Source organism: Blastocystis hominis (assembly GCF_000151665.1).
Source record: "Blastocystis hominis, Singapore isolate B (sub-type 7) whole genome shotgun sequence assembly, scaffold_1".
Lineage (NCBI taxonomy): Eukaryota > Bigyra > Opalinata > Blastocystidae > Blastocystis > Blastocystis hominis.
Window position 1 is genome coordinate 958,851 of NW_013171816.1, and position 19,869 is coordinate 978,719.

The following is a 19,869-nucleotide window of genomic DNA, read 5'->3' on the forward strand; positions in this document are numbered from 1 at the left end:
TCTTTCTAATGCTGAAGGAAGGTCAAAATGCTTACGCCCATAAGAGTCAGACTCTGGGTAAAGTCCAAAAGCTTCTCTTTTCCGACTATAACCTAATGTGTCTAACGGTACAGCAAGCATCCGGAAATAGTTGATAAACTAGTGTGGAAATTATAAGGCAGTAGAAAAATAAAATAATATAAAATAAATTACAAAAAAATAAGGTTTGTAAATAGCTCAGTACTTCGCAGAATTTCGAATACTATAATCAAATTAGCTGATGTTTCTATATCACAAGATTCTTTCCTATGGAACCAATGTCAATGGGGTAGTCACTGGTGAGTATAGAAGCAACTTTTAAAGCTTTAGGACATTTCCTCGGAAATAACGACCTCCAGTTCATTATTCTCAGTGGAACATCCATTTCCTTATATAGTGTTATCGATGGAAAGGAGTATAACGTCGTAACCCAAACTCTGTTTGGGACTGGACTCGTTATACAAAGACTCAAGTTATCTGGTACCTGCTGATAATGTAGATTCTATTTAGACTATTTTAAGGACTTGATCGTGCTCACTTCTGATAGTGGCTGTATGTCGATTTTGTGGTATAGCCTGGAATCGAGTTCGTTCCAAACAATCGCAAACTTTCAATTCGGCAAACCAGGATGTCTGCTGGAGGTTCCTGGTCAATATCTTGCTGTGAACGCCGATAATAATCTCATCGCGATTGGTAGTGTCTCCTCTATCGGATTCTATGACTAGGAGCTCTGGGCGGTGAAATCCTAGTATATTCTCTTGAACATTCCATCAACTACGATACAAACGAGATCCAGTTTGTGGAGAAGGAACCTCTTCGCTATTCCTTCGCCAACTGTATCATCGGGTCGATGAAGTGGTGTTCGTCCACCGTGCTCGCCTGTCTTTGTATGGATCTGGTTTCCAAATCCAAGTCGGTGCGTTTTCTCTCCATTTCCGCTTCTTCTAATTCCATCAGCATCCAAAACACCATCGATCTCCCTCCCCAGGAATCGCACCATATCACAGATCTCTTCTTCTGTACTCTTCTCCACACACTCTCTTTTTCTTACTTCTAGACGGCTCAAATCTCCTCTATTACTCCTCTGGCGTGATGTGTGTCGTCGACACGACCACCAAAGAGCGGAAATACCTCACATGCAGCAACTCATCGAACGCCGTGATCACATCCAGCACGCTCTCCTCCGCCGGTTTGTTCTTCGCGACCGACGAGCCGAACTTTTTCTGTTTGACGAACGACTTCCAGATTCTCTCCTACCCCGTTTTGGTCTCAACGCGCATCTACACCGCCATGTGCGCGACCGACACACACCTCCTTCTGTTCTGCGAGAACGGAGACAAGTCGCTGTCCGCTTCCTCTTCAAGCCTAGCATTTGCCTGCCCATCAACGACATCGTCGAGCACAAACTGCAGTCCTTGCAGTCCGGAACGATCCTCCCCACGATCTCCGGCGTGTCCAAAATGGTGCCCATCGCGGACTCAATGAATCGATTCGTTGCCACCACGGGACACGGAGCGTCGGGTCGGCTCTGCACCGTCTCGCTGGGCATCCAATGCAACATCCAGGAGGTTTTGTCGCCGATCAAGCTCGTTTCGGATGACATGTACTACCGCCTTTATTCGCTGCCCTCCTTGGAAGACGACTTCGTCGATCCGCTGGCCATCTTCTCCACGACCAATCGCTCCTATCTCATCTCGATCTCGGGCAACGGCCATTTCGAGGTCATCAAGTCGTCCGACTTCTCCACGCTCGAGAAGACGCTGAACACCGGCGTCTACAACGGCGTGTACGTGCAGATCACGCCCTCGCAGGTCCGGTTCCTGCAGGAAATGAAATGCGTCGCGGAGTGGAAGTGCGGAAGCGACAGCCAAATCGGGAGCAGCTTCATCGGAGCGAACTACATCACCGTGATTACCGGGAACAATATTCGCTGCTTGAAGCTGGTGCACGACCAGCCGAACGAATTCCGAATCGTGGAACTGGAGGCGAAGGTGGTGAACTCGGAGATCGACGACGTGCTGGAGTACGGGAACTATTTGTTCTTCGCGGTGCGCGATCGGTCGATTCGCCGCTTCGAAATCGTGGGGAACGTGCTGGAGGCGCGCGACCCCATCGCGGTCGACTGCAATCCCAGCTGCATCTATTCCTTCTCGAACGTCCGCAATCCCAACTACCAGCAGTACGCGTCTCCCAACGATTCGCTGCTGTATGTCGGCGCGCACGGCGGGAATTTGCTGCTGATCGCGCTGAACGGCGACGCAGAGCCGAAGAAGATCTACGAAGTGCAGATCAGCAGCGAGCCGGTCTGCTTCTCGCCGTGCATTCTAAGCGGCGTTCCCGCGTTGGTGGTGTCCGCAGGCGATTCGTACTATGTGATCTATCGGAACAATCCGTTCCGCTTGATCCCCATGCTGATCAACTTCAACTCGACGATGCTGCTGGACAAAAACGCGTCGACCAGCCACATGGGCAACCTCTTCGTCTCGCGCCAAAAATCGAAATCGCTCTTCCTCATGTGGCAGAAGAAGCAGCTCATCTACCTCGACATCGACACACGCTCCACGAGCATCTCCATCCAACCCACCGAACTCGGCGTCACGCCGCGTCTCCTCGTCCCCAGTCTCAACGGAACCGTCTTCGTCTCGGGCTACGACGTAAACAAGCAAAGCAACCCGCCCCAGATCGCCTCCTCGCGATTCAGCATCATTCAATTCAATAAAGACTTTGGATTGCTGCAGTCCAGTCGAGGCGTCTCCATCCCCCTCGACGAAGCCATTTCCGCGTCGCTGTTCATCCCAGGCAAAGCCAACGAGCTCCTTCTGCTGCTCGCCAGCTTCAACGGCGTCACATCGAAATACTATCTCCGAGCGTATCGCTACAGCGTCGAATCCCAATCCGGTTTTTCTCCGTTTCCTCGTTTAGAAATAGCGCTGAAAAGCGAGGCGGACGCTCCGGTCCAGCTCTGGGAAGTTCGCTTTGAGTACAAAATCTTCTTTTTGCTCCCCGTTGCCGACCGGTTCGTCGCCGTCGTCACGGGAAACGAGCTCCAAATCTACGAAATCGACCTTTACGGCCCCAAATTCGTATCGCACATCCGCGTAGGCGTCGTCTCCCTTCTCTCAATTCTCGCAGTGCACCGACTCCTTCGTCACCTCCATCGAGTTCTATAAGAACGTGTTCTATCTCACCGATAACTCGGGCGTGATTTCGATTATTCGCTGCTCGAATTCGTGGTCGCTTACGCTCGTTCTGCGCCATCACACCTACCGATCGCTGCTGCGCAGCTGCGTCATCGACGATATCACTCTCGCCGTCAGCGACAAATACGGAAACATCCTCATCTACCGCAGCTTCTATCCGGTTTCCACGGTTTCCACGATTGATTGTAGCTGAACGACTTGCTGAGCGGGCTGGACGCGTATGTGCCGTCCTATCAGACCAAAAACGAACGATCGGTCGCTCCTCGCTCGCTCTGTCACGCGTAGATGTCGCTCCTGGTCTGCTTCTACGCTGGAGCGATCGTGACGTCGCTGTTTAAGCAGACGCTGCAGCAGGGAAAGGAGTTGCTGGTGTACGCCACCATCTACGGAACCATCGGGTCTCTCACGCCGATCGCGTCGATTGAGACGCTGGAGACGGTGGTGGCGCTGGAGTCGATTATTATAGGGAAGGGAATTTCGTTGGTGGGGAGAAATGTGGATGATTACCGAAGTCTGTTTTTGCCGTCGACTGTGAGTTTGGGGGATGGTTTTAAGGCGAAGGGTGTTGCGGACGGAGCGATCTGCATGCGATTCTTCCGATATCCGCCTGCCGTTCAGAAGGAGATTGCGGATCGATTTGGGTCATCGGTTTCTGATATTATGGAAACGTTGCTAAAAATAAATGAAATTTAAACTATTTGTTTTTGAAACGACGAAGCAAATTCTTTTTGTCGGACTACCTATGAGCGAAAAGGAAAGTGTTATATTGAACCCGAAGTCCGTGACTGCTGGGCAGTTCGAATTTACTTCGATTCGGCTTCCCACAAGCGAAGGTCAATATGTCTCTCCCTATGCTAAAGAGCATGTGTACAGAGTGTTGCAAATCGAATGAGGTGTAGAGTTTTGCAATCCATCGAACTTCAAGCAGAAAGAGGTTCGATTCCTTTACTCGCCAGATGTGAAGACTCCCATCTTGGTAGATCTCTTCTAGCTCCGTAATATCCGTAGAAGACATTCGTCTGGAAGAGGCTCCCTATTCCTCATCTTCTGTACGATTTTTGAGTTTTGTGCTCAGTTACTAGGAGGTTCGCGATCAATTCCTCGCCCAACTTGACGAGATTACCACTACTGTGCGTTTTGTCGATTTGTCTGATTGTAGAATATGCCACAAATTGAGAGAATTACTCCTCCCAAGTCTCTCGCTGAACTAAGTCAATTTCGAAAGATAGGTCAAACTCAAAAAGAATGTATAGTACTATGTGTGGTATTGACTTAGCAGCGCCCGAACCTCGTACGGTTGAGATTTCAGATGACACGACTCTCCAATTGTTGGATACAATAACGAGTCTTCCTTCAGACTTTAAGCATGATTTGCTAAACTATCTGAAGGTTGTGGAGGAAAAATATAGCGAATTAGAGCAGAAGGAAGCTCAGCTGCGCCAGCCAAACTAGTGTACAATCAAGTGTTTGTTGAAAACAAGTTTCACTCAAGTTCATGTTTTGAATGAGTTGCAGCATTATTGGTGTTTTCGCTAGTGTTTACATTCTCATCGTGTTGTTTTGTGTCGTTTGTGTTTGCTTCTGCTTCCGCGCTTGCTTCTGCGCTTGCTTCTGCGCTTGCTTCTGCTTCTGCGCTTGATTTGATTGGGGATTTGCTTTGACTATTGCGATTGCTTTTCGTTTGATTCTTCGGTTTGGTTCGCTTCTTTGTTTTGTGCGTTCGCGAAGAGGAAAAATCGCCCACTCCGACCACTCCATTTCGAGTCATGAACGCTTGGACTCGCTTCAAACTCCGATTTCCACAAGACGGACAGAAGCTGCAGTGCTCATTAATGCAAATGCTAAACTCAACCCACTCCCTCAAAGAAACCGAAAACACGAGCTGCATTTTCGTGTCCAGATCTTCATCTTCGTGATCGGATTTCCCGCCAACGAGACCACCCGAAACCCCATTTGTAACAAAATTATCTATTGTTAACTGTCGAATGTGGGCATTGGTCTACCTGGATTGTCGTGTTATTGGTGCAAACGACAATGGAATTATCGAGTCGTTGCGTGGCTTCTTCAGGAACATTCCGGTCAAATCTACGGTTATAGATGGAAAGCAAATCGATGCATTGAAAGTTCCTCAGAACCAATCCAGCATCCATAGTCGTCTTCGCTGGTTGGCTCCAGGAGAAGACTTCCACTCCCGCCATTCACATGGCTGCCCTGGGAATGTGTAGAAGTGCTAGATTGCGTGGTAGCCTGAGGAACAAATTCTGGAGCCGAAGCGCGGAGCTTGGAGGAAGGGTGAGAAACGAATGGATGTGTGTCGATGTCACCAGGGTGCAGTGAAGGAATTACAATTTCTGGAATTGATTATTTTCATAAAAAAAGGTGGGATATGTGCTTATAGAAACAGCCGTTCCCTCGACTGCATCCTCCTGGGAGACTGAAATAGATACATGGCTCATGACACACGTTTACGCCCACTTCTCGAAGCTCATCCGTGTTTTCAAAATACCTGGATTTCTATTTCTCGCATCCACCACTGAAATGTACTGTTAGTAAAGGAATGTGGTTTATGTGCTCAATTCCGAATCTGGTCTTTTCCATCTCATACGCCGCTGCCATAAACAGAATATCTAGCTCCGTCAATTGTTCGCTGTAGCCCGCTTCCGTGGAGAACGTTTTCACTACGCGTTATTTTTCTCCTACTTCACGACCTGCGTGAATAGACTCTTCGCTGGGCGCGATGGACTGAATGCGGGAGAAACGCTCCTGAATCTGGTTTTGTTTGTTAAAATAATTGATAGCGTCCTTGATGTAGGGATCGATGGAGTAGAAACTCTACACATCACCATCCCGATCCCAGGTCGACCTCTCCAGCCTCCAGCGAAGCGAGGATGTCTTCGAGAGCGGAGAGAGCAGGAAAATCGAGAAGAACAATCTTGAAGGACTGTTTTTCCATTTTCTTTTGCAACAAACAGGCAAACAGGATCAAGATTCAACCATTACAATACCAATATATCAAAGTAGTTTACAGCTCGTCGTCGTCATCCTCCGGCGCAGACTCACCTCCAGCGTTCTGGTAGAACTGGGACATGATCGGGTTAGCGACCGCCTCCAGCTCCTTCTGCTTCTCCTCGTACTCGCTGGCCTCCGCACTATCGTTGTCGTCGAGCCAGTCCAGCGTCTCCTTGACGGCCTCCTCGATCTTCTCCTTATCCTCCTCGGAGATCTTGTCGGCCACTCCCTTCTCCTTGTCCGAGATCGTGTTCTTCAGCTGGTAGCAGTAGCTCTCCAGCTGGTTGCGCTTGTCCACGCGGTTGCGCGCCGCCTCGTCCTCCTTCGCGTACATCTCGGCCTCCTCGACCATGCGCTGGATCTCGTCCTCGTTCAGACGTCCCTTCTCCGCAGTGATGGTGATGGACTCGCTCTTGCCAGTGCCCTTATCCTCCGCGGACACCTGCAGAATACCGTTGGCATCGATCTCGAAGGTCACCTCGATCTGCGGCACGCCGCGCGGCGCGGGGGCGATTCCGTTGAGGTCGAACTGTCCCAGCTTGTGGTTGTCCTTGGTCATCGATCGCTCTCCCTCGAACACCTGGATGGTCACCGAGGGCTGGTTGTCCTGGTACGTCGAGAACACCTGCGACTTCTTCGTGGGGATCACGCTGTTACGCTTGATCAGCACCGTCATCACGCCTCCCACCGTCTCGATACCCAGCGACAGGGGCGCCACATCCAGCAGCAGCAGGTCCTTCGTCTCCTCCGCGGCCTCTCCGCTCAGGATTCCTCCCTGCACGGCAGCTCCGTAAGCCACGGCCTCATCGGGGTTGATTCCACGGTTCAGCTCCTTGCCGTTGAAGTAGTCCTTCAGCAGCTCCTGCACCTTGGGAATACGCGTCGAGCCTCCGACCAGCACGATCTCGTCGATCTCCTTCTTCTTCAGATCCGCGTCCGCCAGCACCTTCTCCACAGGTCCCAGAGTCTTCTTGAAGAGATCCATGTTCAGCTTCTCAAAACGAGCGCGCGTGAGCGTCTCCGAGAAATCGATGCCGTCGTACAGAGCCTCGATCTCGATGTTCGCCTGGTGCTGAGTGGACAGCACGCGCTTCACACGCTCCACCTCCTTTCGCAGCTTCTGCACAGCACGCTTGTCGCCAGACATGTCCTTGTTGTACTTCTTCTTGAAGATCTTCATCATGTACTGCATCACCACCTGGTCGAAATCCTCTCCTCCCAGATGCGTATCTCCGTTGGTAGCCAGCACCTCGAACACACCGTTATCGATCGTCAGCACCGTCACATCGAAGGTACCACCTCCAAGATCGAACACAAGAATGTTCTTCTCTCCGTCCTTCTTGTCCAGACCGTAGGCAATAGCAGCGGCAGTGGGCTCGTTAATGATACGCTGCACGCTCAGACCCGCAATCGTTCCAGCATCCTTCGTAGCCTGACGCTGCGCATCGTTGAAGTAGGCAGGCACAGTGATCACAGCGTTCTTCACCTCCTCACCCAAATAAGACTCGGCAATCTGCTTCATCTTGGTCAGCACCATAGCGGAGATTTCCTCAGGAGAGAAGTCCTTCGGTCCGTTGTTGGTCTCCACATGAATCACGGGCTTTCCCTTCTTGTCCATCACATGGAAAGGCCACATCTTCTTATCGTGCTGAACAGTCGGATCATTGTACTTACGACCAATCAGACGCTTCACATCGAAAATAGTACGCTCAGGATTGATGGTGGCCTGGTTCTTGGCAGCATCACCAATCATACGTTCCTTGTCGTCCCAAGCGACGTAGGAAGGAGTAATACGGTTACCCTGCTCATTGGGAATGATTTCCACTTGTCCCTTTCTGTACACACCCACGCAAGAGTAGGTGGTACCCAGATCGATACCGATCACATTTCCCAGACTCTCTTCTTCCTCCGCAAAAGCAAGCGCGGTGAGAGCCACAATAGCAAATAGCACTTTATTCATCATAGCTTTCTTCAGAATTGCTCTTTATGAATAATGTCAATAAAGAAAATATGAAATAGACTATGAAAGGAACCTCATTTCCAGAACATTCTATCATGCAATGGCCCAAAAATCGAACAAAAACCCCTTTCGATTTAGGGGCCTTTTTTAATAGGGCAAATTGATGGAAACAAACAGTTTTCTAGAGCTTTCTAGATTACCTCAATGCGCTTTGCGCTTCGGCAGCATCCCTTATCATTCTTTGTAGCGAGCCAGGAACATCTGCAAATCAGATCCTCTCTTCAAAGCTTACTGCTGACAGAATTCGTTATGACTTTCTTAAATGCTCCAGGAAGCGTAATCTTCGCCTTCTTCGAAATATCTACGCTCAAAAAAAAGACAAGCGCCATACTTGAGAAGAAAATCGTGCGAGGGAAGTAAAAACTGTTCTTCTCCGCTACGAGAGACTCCAAAGCGGGAAGATCTGCACTTCAGATTGAAATGGAAAATCTACCTGTCAAGGAGAGAGTGCTGGAGTCCGTATTGTTTCCTAAGAGGGCGTTCGCCTTGAGAGTAATCGTTCGCAGTTGCGGAAGATCTACATGAAGAACTCACAAAGTTTTATACTTTCTATGCAGGTTTCGGTGGACATTCGGAATGCGGAATCCCCCAAATAGATCGTTTTCAAACTATCCAACTCTATTGATCATACCTTCCTTTTCCCTTCTATACGTTGAATAATGAACGAAGCAGCGAAGAAGTTCCAAGAATCCTTCTCGGATCCGATATTCAGGGAATCCAGCTTCGGGCATTTCGTGATCTCGAACCGACCAAAATCAATGAAACTGCCCTCTCCAATTTCGATCATTTTCAGGTGTCGACAGTTTTCGATAGAGAAGGATTTGTTCGTACTCAGTTTTAGCTTGTTCTTCATCATCTTCACATTCTTCACTGAGCAGTTCTTCTCGGAGCAGTTCTTTCCGATCTTCACGGAGACAAGTCCAGGCAAATTCGTTAGACTAAAGGAAGAGACATGCTGGAGGCAGGAATCACCAATTTCAATGGTTTTCAAAGATTTTAAATTGTACAATTTCAACACATAGCCATTGAATGAGGGATACACGATAAGTTCACGAATTTGAAAATTCACACCTCGAATGTCCTCCTTCGACCGAATCTCCAGTTGCGTGCTAGACCTATCTATCTCGGAAGAAACCGACAGAGAATCGTTTTCATCATCTCCCACCTGCACATTTTGGATGTATTGAGCTTCAGCACCATCTTCGTACCATCCGTCATACAAATCAACCCCGCTTTTCTCTTCTCCGTTCTCCCAAACTCCTTCGTGAATAGCCTTTCCATATCTATCCAAAATGCAGCCCGATCCATGGCGCACATACTCATCGTTCTCTTCGTCGTAGGCATAGCCACCGATGTATAGAGGAATGCGTCTCGAAATATCCAAGTTATCATGTCCATCTGCATACTCGATCATTTCATCATCTTCAAATTCCTTTACAACTTGCTTCAGCTTGTCGCTTTCCCACATACCAACGAGTTTGACGTTTCCTGTCTTCGGATAGAACTCAGTACCCTTTCCATGCCGCTCATAATTACTGTTGAAGTCTCCGCGATAAACCACAATATAGGTAGTCTCGTCGTAAATCACCAGAGTCGGTCCCTGCTTCTGGTTCTCAATATACCTCTGGTAGTTCTTAAACGACTTGTCGTTATCAGTTACACTACTCACTATACCTCTTTCGTATGTGACTTCCTTTCCAATGTGTCTTCCATTCACTTCACTCCATGTTGATATTAGGATACCCTTATAAAACATTTGGCATTCGTGTACATTTCCCTTTTTCACGGTCTTTATGTATTTTCCCATGTTAGAACCACCCAAATACTTAACCTCATAGTCTAATCCCTTGAAATAATAGTGCCTAGTATCTATAACTTCAAACTCCTCAGAATCCTTGTTTTCCTCCTTTTCCTTAGTGTCTTTCCGTTGCTTGTATATTTTTCTGTTAGTCGGTTTACGATGATATCGATTCTGGCCCTTTTCCATTGCAAAAGATAAAAAATCTATGAATCATTGGAAAAAACATGTTAAATGTCATTTCTTTATTTTCCTTTTTGGCTTTAATATTCAATTACTCTCTTGAATAGCAGGCTAAAACGGTACAATAAACAATTCGAGAGAGAATGGACTTGCAGATTGTTTTACTTTTAGAATAAGAAATTACTACCTTCCTAAAATGAGAATAGGGATTAGATTGTTTTTGTTGTTTTAGGCGTGATTGTCTCAATGAAAAAAGCAACTACGCAGAAATCAAAGAGTAATAAAAAGAGAGAAAATAAGGAAGTCACAAGAGGTGATTCCGAATCAACAGCCAAAAAGGTTCATATTGATAAATTCGATTTTGTACTGTTGTTAATATAGTTTGTTATATAGGGAACGCGGAAACAACTCGAGCAGGACGAAAAGGAGATTGAGTATCTTGAGAAGAAATTGGGGCTTAATACAAGTGATAGCAAGAGTAAGAAAGACATTCGCCGTCGTCTAAACAAGGAATTAAAGGAAGATGGTTTTGGTGATGACATTTTTGATTTTCTGGATCAATTGGATCATGTAATGGAGGCTCCGGATATGGATAAGATAAAAAAGGAATTATCGCAAGATGAAATTGACTCTTTGGAGAAAAGCAGAAAGAAAAAGGTTAAGAAAAATGCTAAGGTAGATCTGAAACAATCAAAGGAAGAAGAAGAGGAGGAAGAGGAAGAGGAAGAGGAAGAAGAGCTGGAAGGAATGTCTGAGGATGATGGGTTAGATGAGGATCTTTCGGATGGAATTGTGGATGCTAATTACCTCCGTTCATATGCCAAAAACAATGGTCTTCGTGTCATGAATGAAGAAGAGGAAGAGGAAGAGGAAGAAAAGGAAGAGGAAGAAAAGGAAGAAAGTATGGATGATGCTGATTTACTTGAAAGTAACGAAGAAGAAGAAGAGGAAGAGGAGGAAGAAGAAGAAGAAGAAGAGGAAGAAGAGGAAGAAGAAGAAGAAGAAGAAGAAGAAAATGAGAAAAGTGAAAAAGAAGAGAATGATTCCAAACCAGAAGCTTCCGATGAACCAAAGGACGTTCGATATGAAGATATCACAGATATTTATGGAAGAGTGAAGGCTGGCCACGAAGAAGACTTGAAACGATTCACAGCCAAATACGTTCCACCTCACTTACGAAACCAGTCTTCCTCTGCAGATGAGTCCACTCAATTCGATCAAGCTATCGCCAAGCAAATCCGCGAGATTGTGAACAAAGTCACAGACGACACGTTTATCAGTATGTGCCATCTTCTAATCGCTGCATACACGAAGTATCCAAAGAACAGCGTGCGTAGCAATCTCTACACGACAGTCATCGCTGCTACAAAGAACCCATTCAAAATCATTCACCACTACATTCGATTATACGCCGGTTTGATCGCCGCCGCGCAGCACGAAAGCGACATGAACGTCGTTTCCTTCATTGCAGAGAATGTAGTGAATTTATTCGAAGCAGAGTGTGAAAATGCGATTAACGAGCACGATACGAGCGTACGAAGCATTCGATGAACTGAACGATAGAACGACAATGTCGTGGAGTACTCGAAAACGCCGGTGAATATCTTCGTTCTTTTAGCTTATTTTTACTTTTACAATCTTCTCACCTCCACGTTAATCGTCGATTTGTTGAAGGAAGGCGCAAGACGATTCACCGAAATGGACGTGGAAATCATTTACACCACAATGAAAATCTGCGGATTCAAACTGCGAGGCGACTGCCCAGCGGACCTGAAAGACCTCATCCTTCTCATCAAGGAAAAGGCAGATTCGGATGCGTGGAAGTAGCTCCGCTTTGTCTGTGTGACGTAGAAATAACCAGCGAGTGCAGCTGATGTTAGAAACCGTTTACAACATCAAAAACAACCGCGACAACGCGGAGCTGAAGCAAGAAAAGGAGAAAGCCACCATGATTCGAAACCTCGTGTCCAAAACATTCGGAACGAATTCCACGCCTCTCGCAGTCTCGCTCGAAGACATCCATAACGCCGAAACGAATGGTCGATGGTGGGTTCTGGGCGCACAGTACCGACCTGCGAAGAAAGCGGAGGGAAAGAAGGAAAAGCGGACGTCGCTGAGTCGAATCATCGCCGAAGCGGACGAGAAAGTGATCAAAGCGGCGGAAAAGCTTCGAATGAACACAGACGTTCGAAAGTAAGTCGAAGAAAGGCGCTTCGTTGTAGAGCTGTGTTCATTACGCTCATGACGAGCAGCGATTACATGGAGGCGTTCGATCGGCTGCTTCAGCTCAATCTCCAGCCCGTGCAGGAGCGAGAAATCATTCGAATCATTCTGGTTTGTGCGGGTCGAGTGGGGCAGAAGGGCGAAATCGAGTGTAGGAAAAGCAGTACAATCCGTATTATGGGTATTTGCTGAATCAGCTCTGCAAGAGCAAGCCTTCCCATAAGTTCACGCTTCAGCTAGCGTACCAAGACATTTTCAAAACCATTCAGGACTACAGCAATGCAAAGCTGACCAACTTGGCTACACTCTTTTCGAATATCCTTTTTATATAGATTATTTTCTAAGTGGATATGGAAGACCTTGACTTCAGATCTGCTGCAGAACTTCGTTCTTTCGATGAGCATTCTGAAGATCATTGATTTCACACAGATCGATCCGCAGACTGAGTTTTTCTTGACTCAGTTCCTCGTGAATTTCTTGGTGACAGCGAGTGATGAAGTGTTCGCAGCGTGTATCGCCCGAATTGGGTCTGGAGCGGAGAAGATGCCAGTGCGTGATGGGTTAATGGTGTTCTTGAAATCAACGCTGAAGCCGAAGGTGGAAGATAAGCCTGCGTTGAAATCGAAGGTGAAAAAGATGATTAAATACTTAGATCGTTTAGGAAGTTTGGATTATGATCAATGCGATGTTTGTTAAATAAACAGAATGGTGTTATTGCTGTGTTATCAGTATTAGTATAGTTTATTCAAGAGGAACAACGCACCACTCACGAATTCTGTAGTCGGTGACGAGCTTGTTGGCCAGATAAGGATCGCGCTTCAGCCATTCATCGCACACAGCAGGAGAATCTCCCTTGAAAATGAAGGTAGCTCCATCTGGGGGGTTGGCATAAGCGCCAATCATGAACATCGTTCCCTTCGCATGAAGCTCCTTAGCAAGGTTCAGATGTCCAGCGCGGAAAGGGGTTCTCTTCTCAAGAATACCCTCGACATAATCGTCTAACGATTAGATTCCATTTGGATCGCTTACACATCAGAATGTAGTACTTCTGGTTCTTGGCAGCCTGAGCAAAGCTGCGGGTCATGGCAGGGATGGCAGATGCGGCACGAGCGAGAGAATTCATTATGAAATCGATTTATTATGACAGAAATGATCTAAACTTCCACGTTTGTGAAGTCTGCGACATCGCTCCGAAAACCGTGGTGACCGCTATTTAGTAATTCCACTTATTTAATAGAGTCACGAGAATGTTTGGAATGAATGCACCGATGATGATGGCACCCCCTCCAACGAATCAGGGGTTTTTGATGAGACTGTACACCAAGGGCACTGAGATTGCGAAAGTAAGTCATCGCCGCATGTATTTTCACTGTAGACTCTATTCCGATGGGGTTATATTCCGTTTGTGATTTATTTGGGAGTGAAGACTCCATTCCCGGTAACTGTCCGAGATTTCCTTCCGATGTAAGCATCCCTTGTACATTTAATTCTCATTTTTGGTTTTTGTTACAAACAAGCGCCATATTGTACAGACTTTTACAAATCGTCTTCTTCGCCCTGAATATCCCTGCAGCCATTATTAGAAAGACGAATATTCCGCGTTCCATTCTTTTTCGCATAGAAGTCAATATCCCCTATTGCAAAACAGTACTTTTCGACAGATGGAACGTGACCTTTGTATTTGTCAAAGAAAGGCAAACCATCCTGAAAGCACTCTATCTCGTTATTTCTACAAAGTCACCATTTCTCTCTAATTCTACAAAATATCATAGATATGCTCTTCCTCTATGTCAGTATTACACGTAATATTGAAAAGCTTTAAGTACTCCAAACTATGAACAACAAAGTGCAGCGAAATGTATTCAGCGTTGTATGGGCGGAAACCTGAAGTGAATATTGATCAAGGCAAGTACCTTCCTCACAAACCAGTTCAGAAGGAATAGGAGTTAGGGAAGCAGTTGTAATAAAAGACGTTGTAATTCCAACGCATGCATCTGATGCATAGAAATTAAGATTCGTGACCAATTGTTCTGCGGGTTTGTCTGATTCTCCTATGAATTCGTAAACTTTGTTTATGTATGCTTGGCAGGGAGAAATATAGGTTCCACACTCTACAGGAAACACATCCAGAGCGAAAGGTACCAGAAGCCCTCAGACCGGGAATAATGATTGCAAATAAGATTATACACAAGAAATTATCTAAAAATCTTCTCATAACAACCATTTTGAGTAGTACAATCCAACAAAACTCTGGTTATTAAACTGTAAAAGAAAATGAAAATATCGTTCCAGTTTCATATGAATAGGAGGGATGTCGAGCTGTCGCCTCCTATTTCCTATCAAACTCTTGTGAATGCAGCAACGGTAATTTCGAGGAATGGGAAGTGAAATCTAGAAAACATTTGGACTCGCTGAAGACCGTCTTCAATTGCTAGTCAATAACGAGCAAGTGTCATATGAGTCGAACATCCGCGAACTGGGTCTTGATAAAAACCCAGTTGTTGTCTATGAGCTAAGTGTTTTAAATATTACAATCGGATTGGTCTGTTTTCCTATCAGTTTTTCATTATCCTATATGTGCGCTTCCCTGTGCTACCATATTATTGACGTTTGGATATTGCTCATAAATAAGAGGATAGGTCTTACGTTCCAATGGTTTTGAGCCGCCCAATATTGAGTATTGCTTAGAAGTGAATGGAGTTCGTGTGGACATGAACAAAAAGCTCAAAGACGTCGGTTGCAGTGAAGGGACGGATGTGTTCATCGTGGCTGTCGATGGAACGCCTCTAGAGAAATACTTCTATCTCCCCAATGAGGATAGCAATCCCGCGACCCCAACCACAGAAACGGATCTTCCAGTCGAGAAGCCCGTTTCAATAAGTCCTACCGAATCCGGCGATTCGAAGTTGATCCTGGAGCCTCCAGAGAGCTTGCCGCTTCAATCGGGTCCAGAACTCATCGAAGAGCCGGCCGTCGAGCTAGTGACGAGCTCCAAGTTGGAGAAGGAGCCTGCTGTGGTGCTGGAGCCTGCTGTGGACAAGCAGGAGCCTGGCAGCCCGGAGAGGCGGAAGGAAAAGTTGGAGGCGATCGCAGACGAGAAGCCGGCGGAAGTGGAGGTGAAGATGCGTGCCCCGCGGGAACGAAAGGCCCGAAAGGAGGAGAAAGAAGAAAAGAGAGCGGAGGCGCGTCGATCCAAAGACAGAGAAGCGAGAGCCCAGCAGCCCGGCAACTCCGCTCTGCCCGACCGGATTGTGGAGAGCATCTCGGCGATCTCGAGCGTTCTGGAGGGAAACGAAGACCTCTCGTCCCGCCTGGCGCAGATCGAAGAGTACCTCCACACGATCTACCAGCAGTTCAACGACTGCGCGCTCGAGAACCAGAAGATCTACGGCAAGATGGAGGAGATCCACTACGAGAACCAGCTTCTGCGCGATATGTACAGCCAGGTCGCGGGGAAATCGCCGGACAGATCGCTGCAGTCGCCGAGCTGGAAGCGTCCGAACTCGTTCAAGAAGACAGACGAGGTTCTGGACCTCCCTGACGATGTGGAGGAGCTGAAGAAGCTGGTGAATGAGAAGTACGCAGTGGCGCTGGTGAACGAGAGACGGTATTTCCAGCAGATGAAGCAGTGCAACAAGTACAAAATGATGGCGCAGACGGCGAGCGGCGACGAGGACAGTCTGAACATGCTGTGGTCGCAGTACCGATCCGTTTCGGATCAGCGAGACCAGCTGAAGGAGGAGAACATGGATCTGAAAGAGAAGATTCGGGAGGCAACGAAAGACATCAATCAACGCGAGGATCAAATTCGGCAGCTGACCGAAACCGTGCAGATGCATAAGCGCGATTTGGAGCAGCTGGAAAGTGAGATCCGCAAAGCGGATCAGGCCAAAAGGAAGAGCCAAACCGATGCTGTGAGAGGCAGTGAAGGAGCAAAGGAAGGAGAGAAGGAGAAGGAGGAAGAGGAGAGAGAGAATAGCCAGATTCAGGAACTTCAAAAAGAGAAAGAAAAGCTGGAAAAAGATTTGGAGTCAGTGAAACAGGATAACAGAATCACGCTGGAAGCGCTCTCTCGCTCTTATGACTCGAAAGCAAGCTTAGAAAAGGAGGTCCGCGAGCTCAAAGAGACGAACGAGAAGCTCCAAAGCGAGCTAGAAGAGGTCCGCGAGCTCAAAGAGACGAACGAGAAGCTCCAAAGCGAGCTAGAAGAGATCCGCAAGACGGCATCGACGCACGAAGTTGTTTCTGAGCAGAGTGATGCGAAAGTGGATGAACTTGTTATGAAGAACGAGGATCTAGAGAAGTCGCAGCTCCTGCTGCAAGAGCAAGTGAAGCAGATGGAGAGTGAGGAAGCGAAGATACGAGAAAGCCTGGAACAACTGCGTAATGAAGCGGAGCAGGCGCAAAAGAGAGAAGAGGAGTGTAGAAAAGAAAATGAGAGCTTGCACTCCTTGGTAAGCGAGTTAATGGAGAAATCGGAGGAGCAAGAACAGAAAGAGGATGAATTGATGAAACAGCTGGACTCCATTATGGATAGCATTCACGCGAGTTTAGAGGAGAGGAAGAGTCGTTCGCAAGGATTGAAATCTCGGTTCTGTAAACGTGATGAAATCTGCTATTTTTGTTCAAAAAATTGGCATTATTTGTTTTTTTGATATTTGGTACGTATGGGTTGTTGCACTTCGAAAGCTTTTGAAGAAGGTGGAAGTCGTAGTTTTTCCAGTCCCCTTTTGGACAATCTCCGAAACACAGTTGAATCGAATGGCGAGAGTTACAATGCAAAGGACATTACCCATAAGATTTTAGATGTCCTGGATAACTATCTTAGGAGCAGATTCCTCGATAAGTTGATCTCTTATATCAACTTGCCTGAAGCGGGTTACTTGGTTGCTGAGCATCAGCTCCCTGAGAGTGTATCAAGATATTTAGACGAAAACACAAGAGACCTCTGTGTAAATGAGAAGGGTATGGTTGATTGTTACCAGTTGCTTAGTAATGTAATTTTGTCCTCTCATTTTGTTCCTTATCCTTGTGGAGATACAGAGAAACGATATATCTGTCAACAATTCTCAAGCAGTAAGGATTATAAGTCTTTTTTGTATGGCCTTTCTACGATTGCTTTGAATCGTGATAATGTTTATGATTATTCGGCTACTTACTCATATGGTGAGGATTCCATACCAATTAGTCCTCTGGAGTCACTCATCATTGATTCAATTCCACATATACTAGATGAGGAATCTGTAGCAGGAAAATGGGAGGGTTTCTGCAGAAGAAATGGTTTGGATCCAAATCAGAGGGTGAAGTTACCTGCACTTCAGCCGACTCTTGCTATTAAGCTTCCTGTAGCTGGAAATAAGCAGGTCAACAATGTGGAAGAGGAGAATTCTAAGCCTGTAAAGATGGTTGAAGTGCCTGTGAAGGAAGAAGAGAAGGTTGAAGAACCTGTGAAGGTTGAAGAACCTGTGAAGGTTGAAGAAGAACCTGTGAAAGTTGAAGAACCTGTGAAGATTGAAGAACCTGTGAAGGTTGAAGAGAAAGCTGTGGAGGTTGAAGAAGAACCTGTGGAGGTTGAAGAAGAACCTGTGAAAGTTGAAGAACCTGTGAAAGTTGAAGAACCTGTGAAGGTAGAAGAACCTGTGCAGGTTGAAGAAGAACCTGTGAAGGTTGAAGAACCTATGAAGGAAGAAAAGAAGGTTGAAGAAGAACCTGTGAAAGAAGAAGAACCTATGAAGGAAGAAAAGAAGGTTGAAGAACCTGTAAAGGAAGAAGAACCTGTGAAGGTTGAAGAAGAACCTGTGAAGGTTGAAGAACCTGTGCAGGAAGAAAAGAAAGTTGAAGAAGAACCTGTGAAAGAAGAAGAACCTGTAAAGGAAGAAGAGCCTGTGAAGGAAGAAAAGAAGGTTGAAGAAGAACCTGTGGAGGCTGAAGAAGAACCTGTAAAGGTTGAAGAACCTGTGCAGGAAGAAAAGAAAGTTGAAGAAGAACCTGTGGAGGCTGAAGAACCTATGAAGGAAGAAAAGAAGGTTGAAGAAGAACCTGTGAAAGAAGAAGAACCTGTGAAGGAAGAAAAGAAGGTTGAAGAAGAACCTGTGAAAGAAGAACCTGTGAAGGTTGAAGAGAAAGCTGAAGAGAAGGAAGAAGAACTTGAAAAGAAAGTGGAAAAAGAGAAAGCTGAAGAGACGAAGCAAGAATAGGTGAAGAATAGCAATTCCCTATTCCCAAAGAACAACTCTAGCTAGTATCGATAAGTTCTTTATGTATTCAATTCACTGTATTAATACTCGTTTTGAGAAGAAACAAACGACTACTAATCAACATTACTAAGATTTTCCTCATCACTCTCATTCATCACTTTCAATCGTTGCTGCATCTTCTTCCGAATCTCGTCATTCAGCGACATCTTCAATCTCCTCTGATTCTTCATCACCTCCGATTCGTCTTCTCGTCCATTCACAATGGCATCTCGATTCATTACACTTCCCTTCTCTCCAGTCTCCTTCTCTTGTTTCTCCCTACGCATTATTCCATCTCTTCACTCTCACTCTCCAGCCTTTCGCAACATTCGTTCACTCGCACTCCGGCGAATCTCTTCGAGAAACTGCGACCGCTGACGATCCTGCTCCGCATTTCCCGGTCTCAATCCTCCTCGTGATGAGCGATGCTTCGCAGAATCTCCATCGCCTGCAGGCGAGCGTCGAGGCGGAGGAGGAATCGGAGGGCGAGAATTTGACACTTCGGATGCTGGCTCTGGTTCGGGTTGAAGCGAACGTCTACGAGGCGTGGAATGCGATCTTTCTTCCACTGAAGGCTCGGTAGAGGAAGGAGCAGGAGGAGGACGATAGCCAGCAGGCTTACTAAAATCCATCACATAATCATCATAGGAATCAGTCGCAGTCGATGAGACTTCGTTCGTATGATAGCTTTGATAGCTCTGATGGCTTTGATTACTTTGGTGGCTTTCGCTCTGGCCAGGAGTAGATTGTGAATGCTGAGCCATTGTTCGACGGAGCATCTCCAGTTCTTCCGACTTGCGACGGTTCTCTTCCTTCACTTTCTCCATTTGAGCCTATGTCGAATTTCAGAGAAACACTTACAACAATAGCATCGAGCTGTTTTTGAATAACGTCCATTTTGTTTAGTGTCATCGTGTCTATGGATAAACCATCGCATGCTATAACCAACCATCTTCGTCATTTTGAGAATACATCTCACTATCTTCTTTTAAAGCTTCCAAAAACTAAAACGATAATCAAGCACTATACTATGATTACCTTATTCCACTTATCAATAATGAATGATCCAGAAACGATCTCAACTGCCATCTTTCCTAGTTTTTCGAAAATGAGCATATTCTCAGCTCCAAATTCCTAGGTGAGTTACACGTCCAATTTAATCCCAACCAGTATGCCGTAGTA

At 46.4% G+C, this 19,869-nt stretch overlaps 10 protein-coding genes; 6 read left to right on the forward strand and 4 right to left on the reverse strand.

Moving 5' to 3' along the window:
* Positions 1-259: 259 nt before the first annotated feature.
* On the forward strand, positions 260-1,075 carry GSBLH_T00006162001 (uncharacterized protein; the record flags this gene model as incomplete). Its single annotated transcript, XM_013039255.1, has 4 exons — positions 260-317; positions 349-498; positions 529-711; positions 744-1,075. 4 exons carry the CDS (start codon positions 260-262, stop codon positions 1,073-1,075), a joined length of 723 nt encoding a protein of 240 aa, XP_012894709.1.
* Positions 1,076-3,503: 2,428 nt separating this feature from the next.
* GSBLH_T00000955001 (uncharacterized protein) lies at positions 3,504-3,911 on the forward strand (the record flags this gene model as incomplete). Its single annotated transcript, XM_013039256.1, has 2 exons — positions 3,504-3,749; positions 3,780-3,911. 2 exons carry the CDS (start codon positions 3,504-3,506, stop codon positions 3,909-3,911), a joined length of 378 nt encoding a protein of 125 aa, XP_012894710.1.
* Positions 3,912-3,960: 49 nt separating this feature from the next.
* Positions 3,961-4,670, forward strand: GSBLH_T00000956001 (uncharacterized protein; the record flags this gene model as incomplete). The annotated part of the gene is made up of 6 exons (XM_013039257.1): positions 3,961-4,085; positions 4,118-4,194; positions 4,227-4,267; positions 4,301-4,348; positions 4,378-4,465; positions 4,498-4,670. The coding sequence occupies 6 exons, from the start codon at positions 3,961-3,963 to the stop codon at positions 4,668-4,670; spliced, it is 552 nt and encodes a 183-aa protein (XP_012894711.1).
* Positions 4,671-5,732: 1,062 nt separating this feature from the next.
* On the reverse strand, positions 5,733-6,171 carry GSBLH_T00006163001 (uncharacterized protein; the record flags this gene model as incomplete). Its single annotated transcript, XM_013039258.1, has 3 exons — positions 5,733-5,896; positions 5,927-6,050; positions 6,082-6,171. 3 exons carry the CDS (start codon positions 6,169-6,171, stop codon positions 5,733-5,735), a joined length of 378 nt encoding a protein of 125 aa, XP_012894712.1.
* A 22-nt stretch (positions 6,172-6,193) lies between these two features.
* GSBLH_T00000957001 (uncharacterized protein) lies at positions 6,194-8,190 on the reverse strand (the record flags this gene model as incomplete). XM_013039259.1 has 3 exons in its annotated part: positions 6,194-6,807; positions 6,842-6,877; positions 6,907-8,190. 3 exons carry the CDS (start codon positions 8,188-8,190, stop codon positions 6,241-6,243), a joined length of 1,887 nt encoding a protein of 628 aa, XP_012894713.1. The 3' UTR covers positions 6,194-6,240.
* A 174-nt stretch (positions 8,191-8,364) lies between these two features.
* GSBLH_T00000958001 (uncharacterized protein) lies at positions 8,365-9,103 on the reverse strand (the record flags this gene model as incomplete). XM_013039260.1 has 6 exons in its annotated part: positions 8,365-8,448; positions 8,480-8,548; positions 8,579-8,650; positions 8,681-8,764; positions 8,794-8,865; positions 8,899-9,103. 6 exons carry the CDS (start codon positions 9,101-9,103, stop codon positions 8,384-8,386), a joined length of 567 nt encoding a protein of 188 aa, XP_012894714.1. The 3' UTR covers positions 8,365-8,383.
* Positions 9,104-11,243: 2,140 nt separating this feature from the next.
* GSBLH_T00006164001 (uncharacterized protein) lies at positions 11,244-12,783 on the forward strand (the record flags this gene model as incomplete). The annotated part of the gene is made up of 6 exons (XM_013039261.1): positions 11,244-11,305; positions 11,341-11,761; positions 11,792-12,051; positions 12,080-12,421; positions 12,451-12,562; positions 12,607-12,783. The coding sequence occupies 6 exons, from the start codon at positions 11,244-11,246 to the stop codon at positions 12,781-12,783; spliced, it is 1,374 nt and encodes a 457-aa protein (XP_012894715.1).
* Positions 12,784-13,157: 374 nt separating this feature from the next.
* GSBLH_T00000959001 (uncharacterized protein) lies at positions 13,158-13,572 on the reverse strand. XM_013039262.1 has 2 exons: positions 13,481-13,572; positions 13,158-13,449 (listed from the first exon to the last, which is right to left on the reverse strand). The coding sequence occupies exons 1-2, from the start codon at positions 13,533-13,535 to the stop codon at positions 13,193-13,195; spliced, it is 312 nt and encodes a 103-aa protein (XP_012894716.1). The 5' UTR covers positions 13,536-13,572; the 3' UTR covers positions 13,158-13,192.
* A 121-nt stretch (positions 13,573-13,693) lies between these two features.
* Positions 13,694-13,947, forward strand: GSBLH_T00000960001 (uncharacterized protein). XM_013039263.1 has 2 exons: positions 13,694-13,794; positions 13,827-13,947. The coding sequence occupies exons 1-2, from the start codon at positions 13,759-13,761 to the stop codon at positions 13,917-13,919; spliced, it is 129 nt and encodes a 42-aa protein (XP_012894717.1). The 5' UTR covers positions 13,694-13,758; the 3' UTR covers positions 13,920-13,947.
* A 2,784-nt stretch (positions 13,948-16,731) lies between these two features.
* GSBLH_T00006165001 (uncharacterized protein) lies at positions 16,732-17,106 on the forward strand (the record flags this gene model as incomplete). Its single annotated transcript, XM_013039264.1, has 1 exon — positions 16,732-17,106. The coding sequence occupies one exon, from the start codon at positions 16,732-16,734 to the stop codon at positions 17,104-17,106; it is 375 nt and encodes a 124-aa protein (XP_012894718.1).
* Between the last annotated feature and the right edge of the window lie 2,763 nt (positions 17,107-19,869).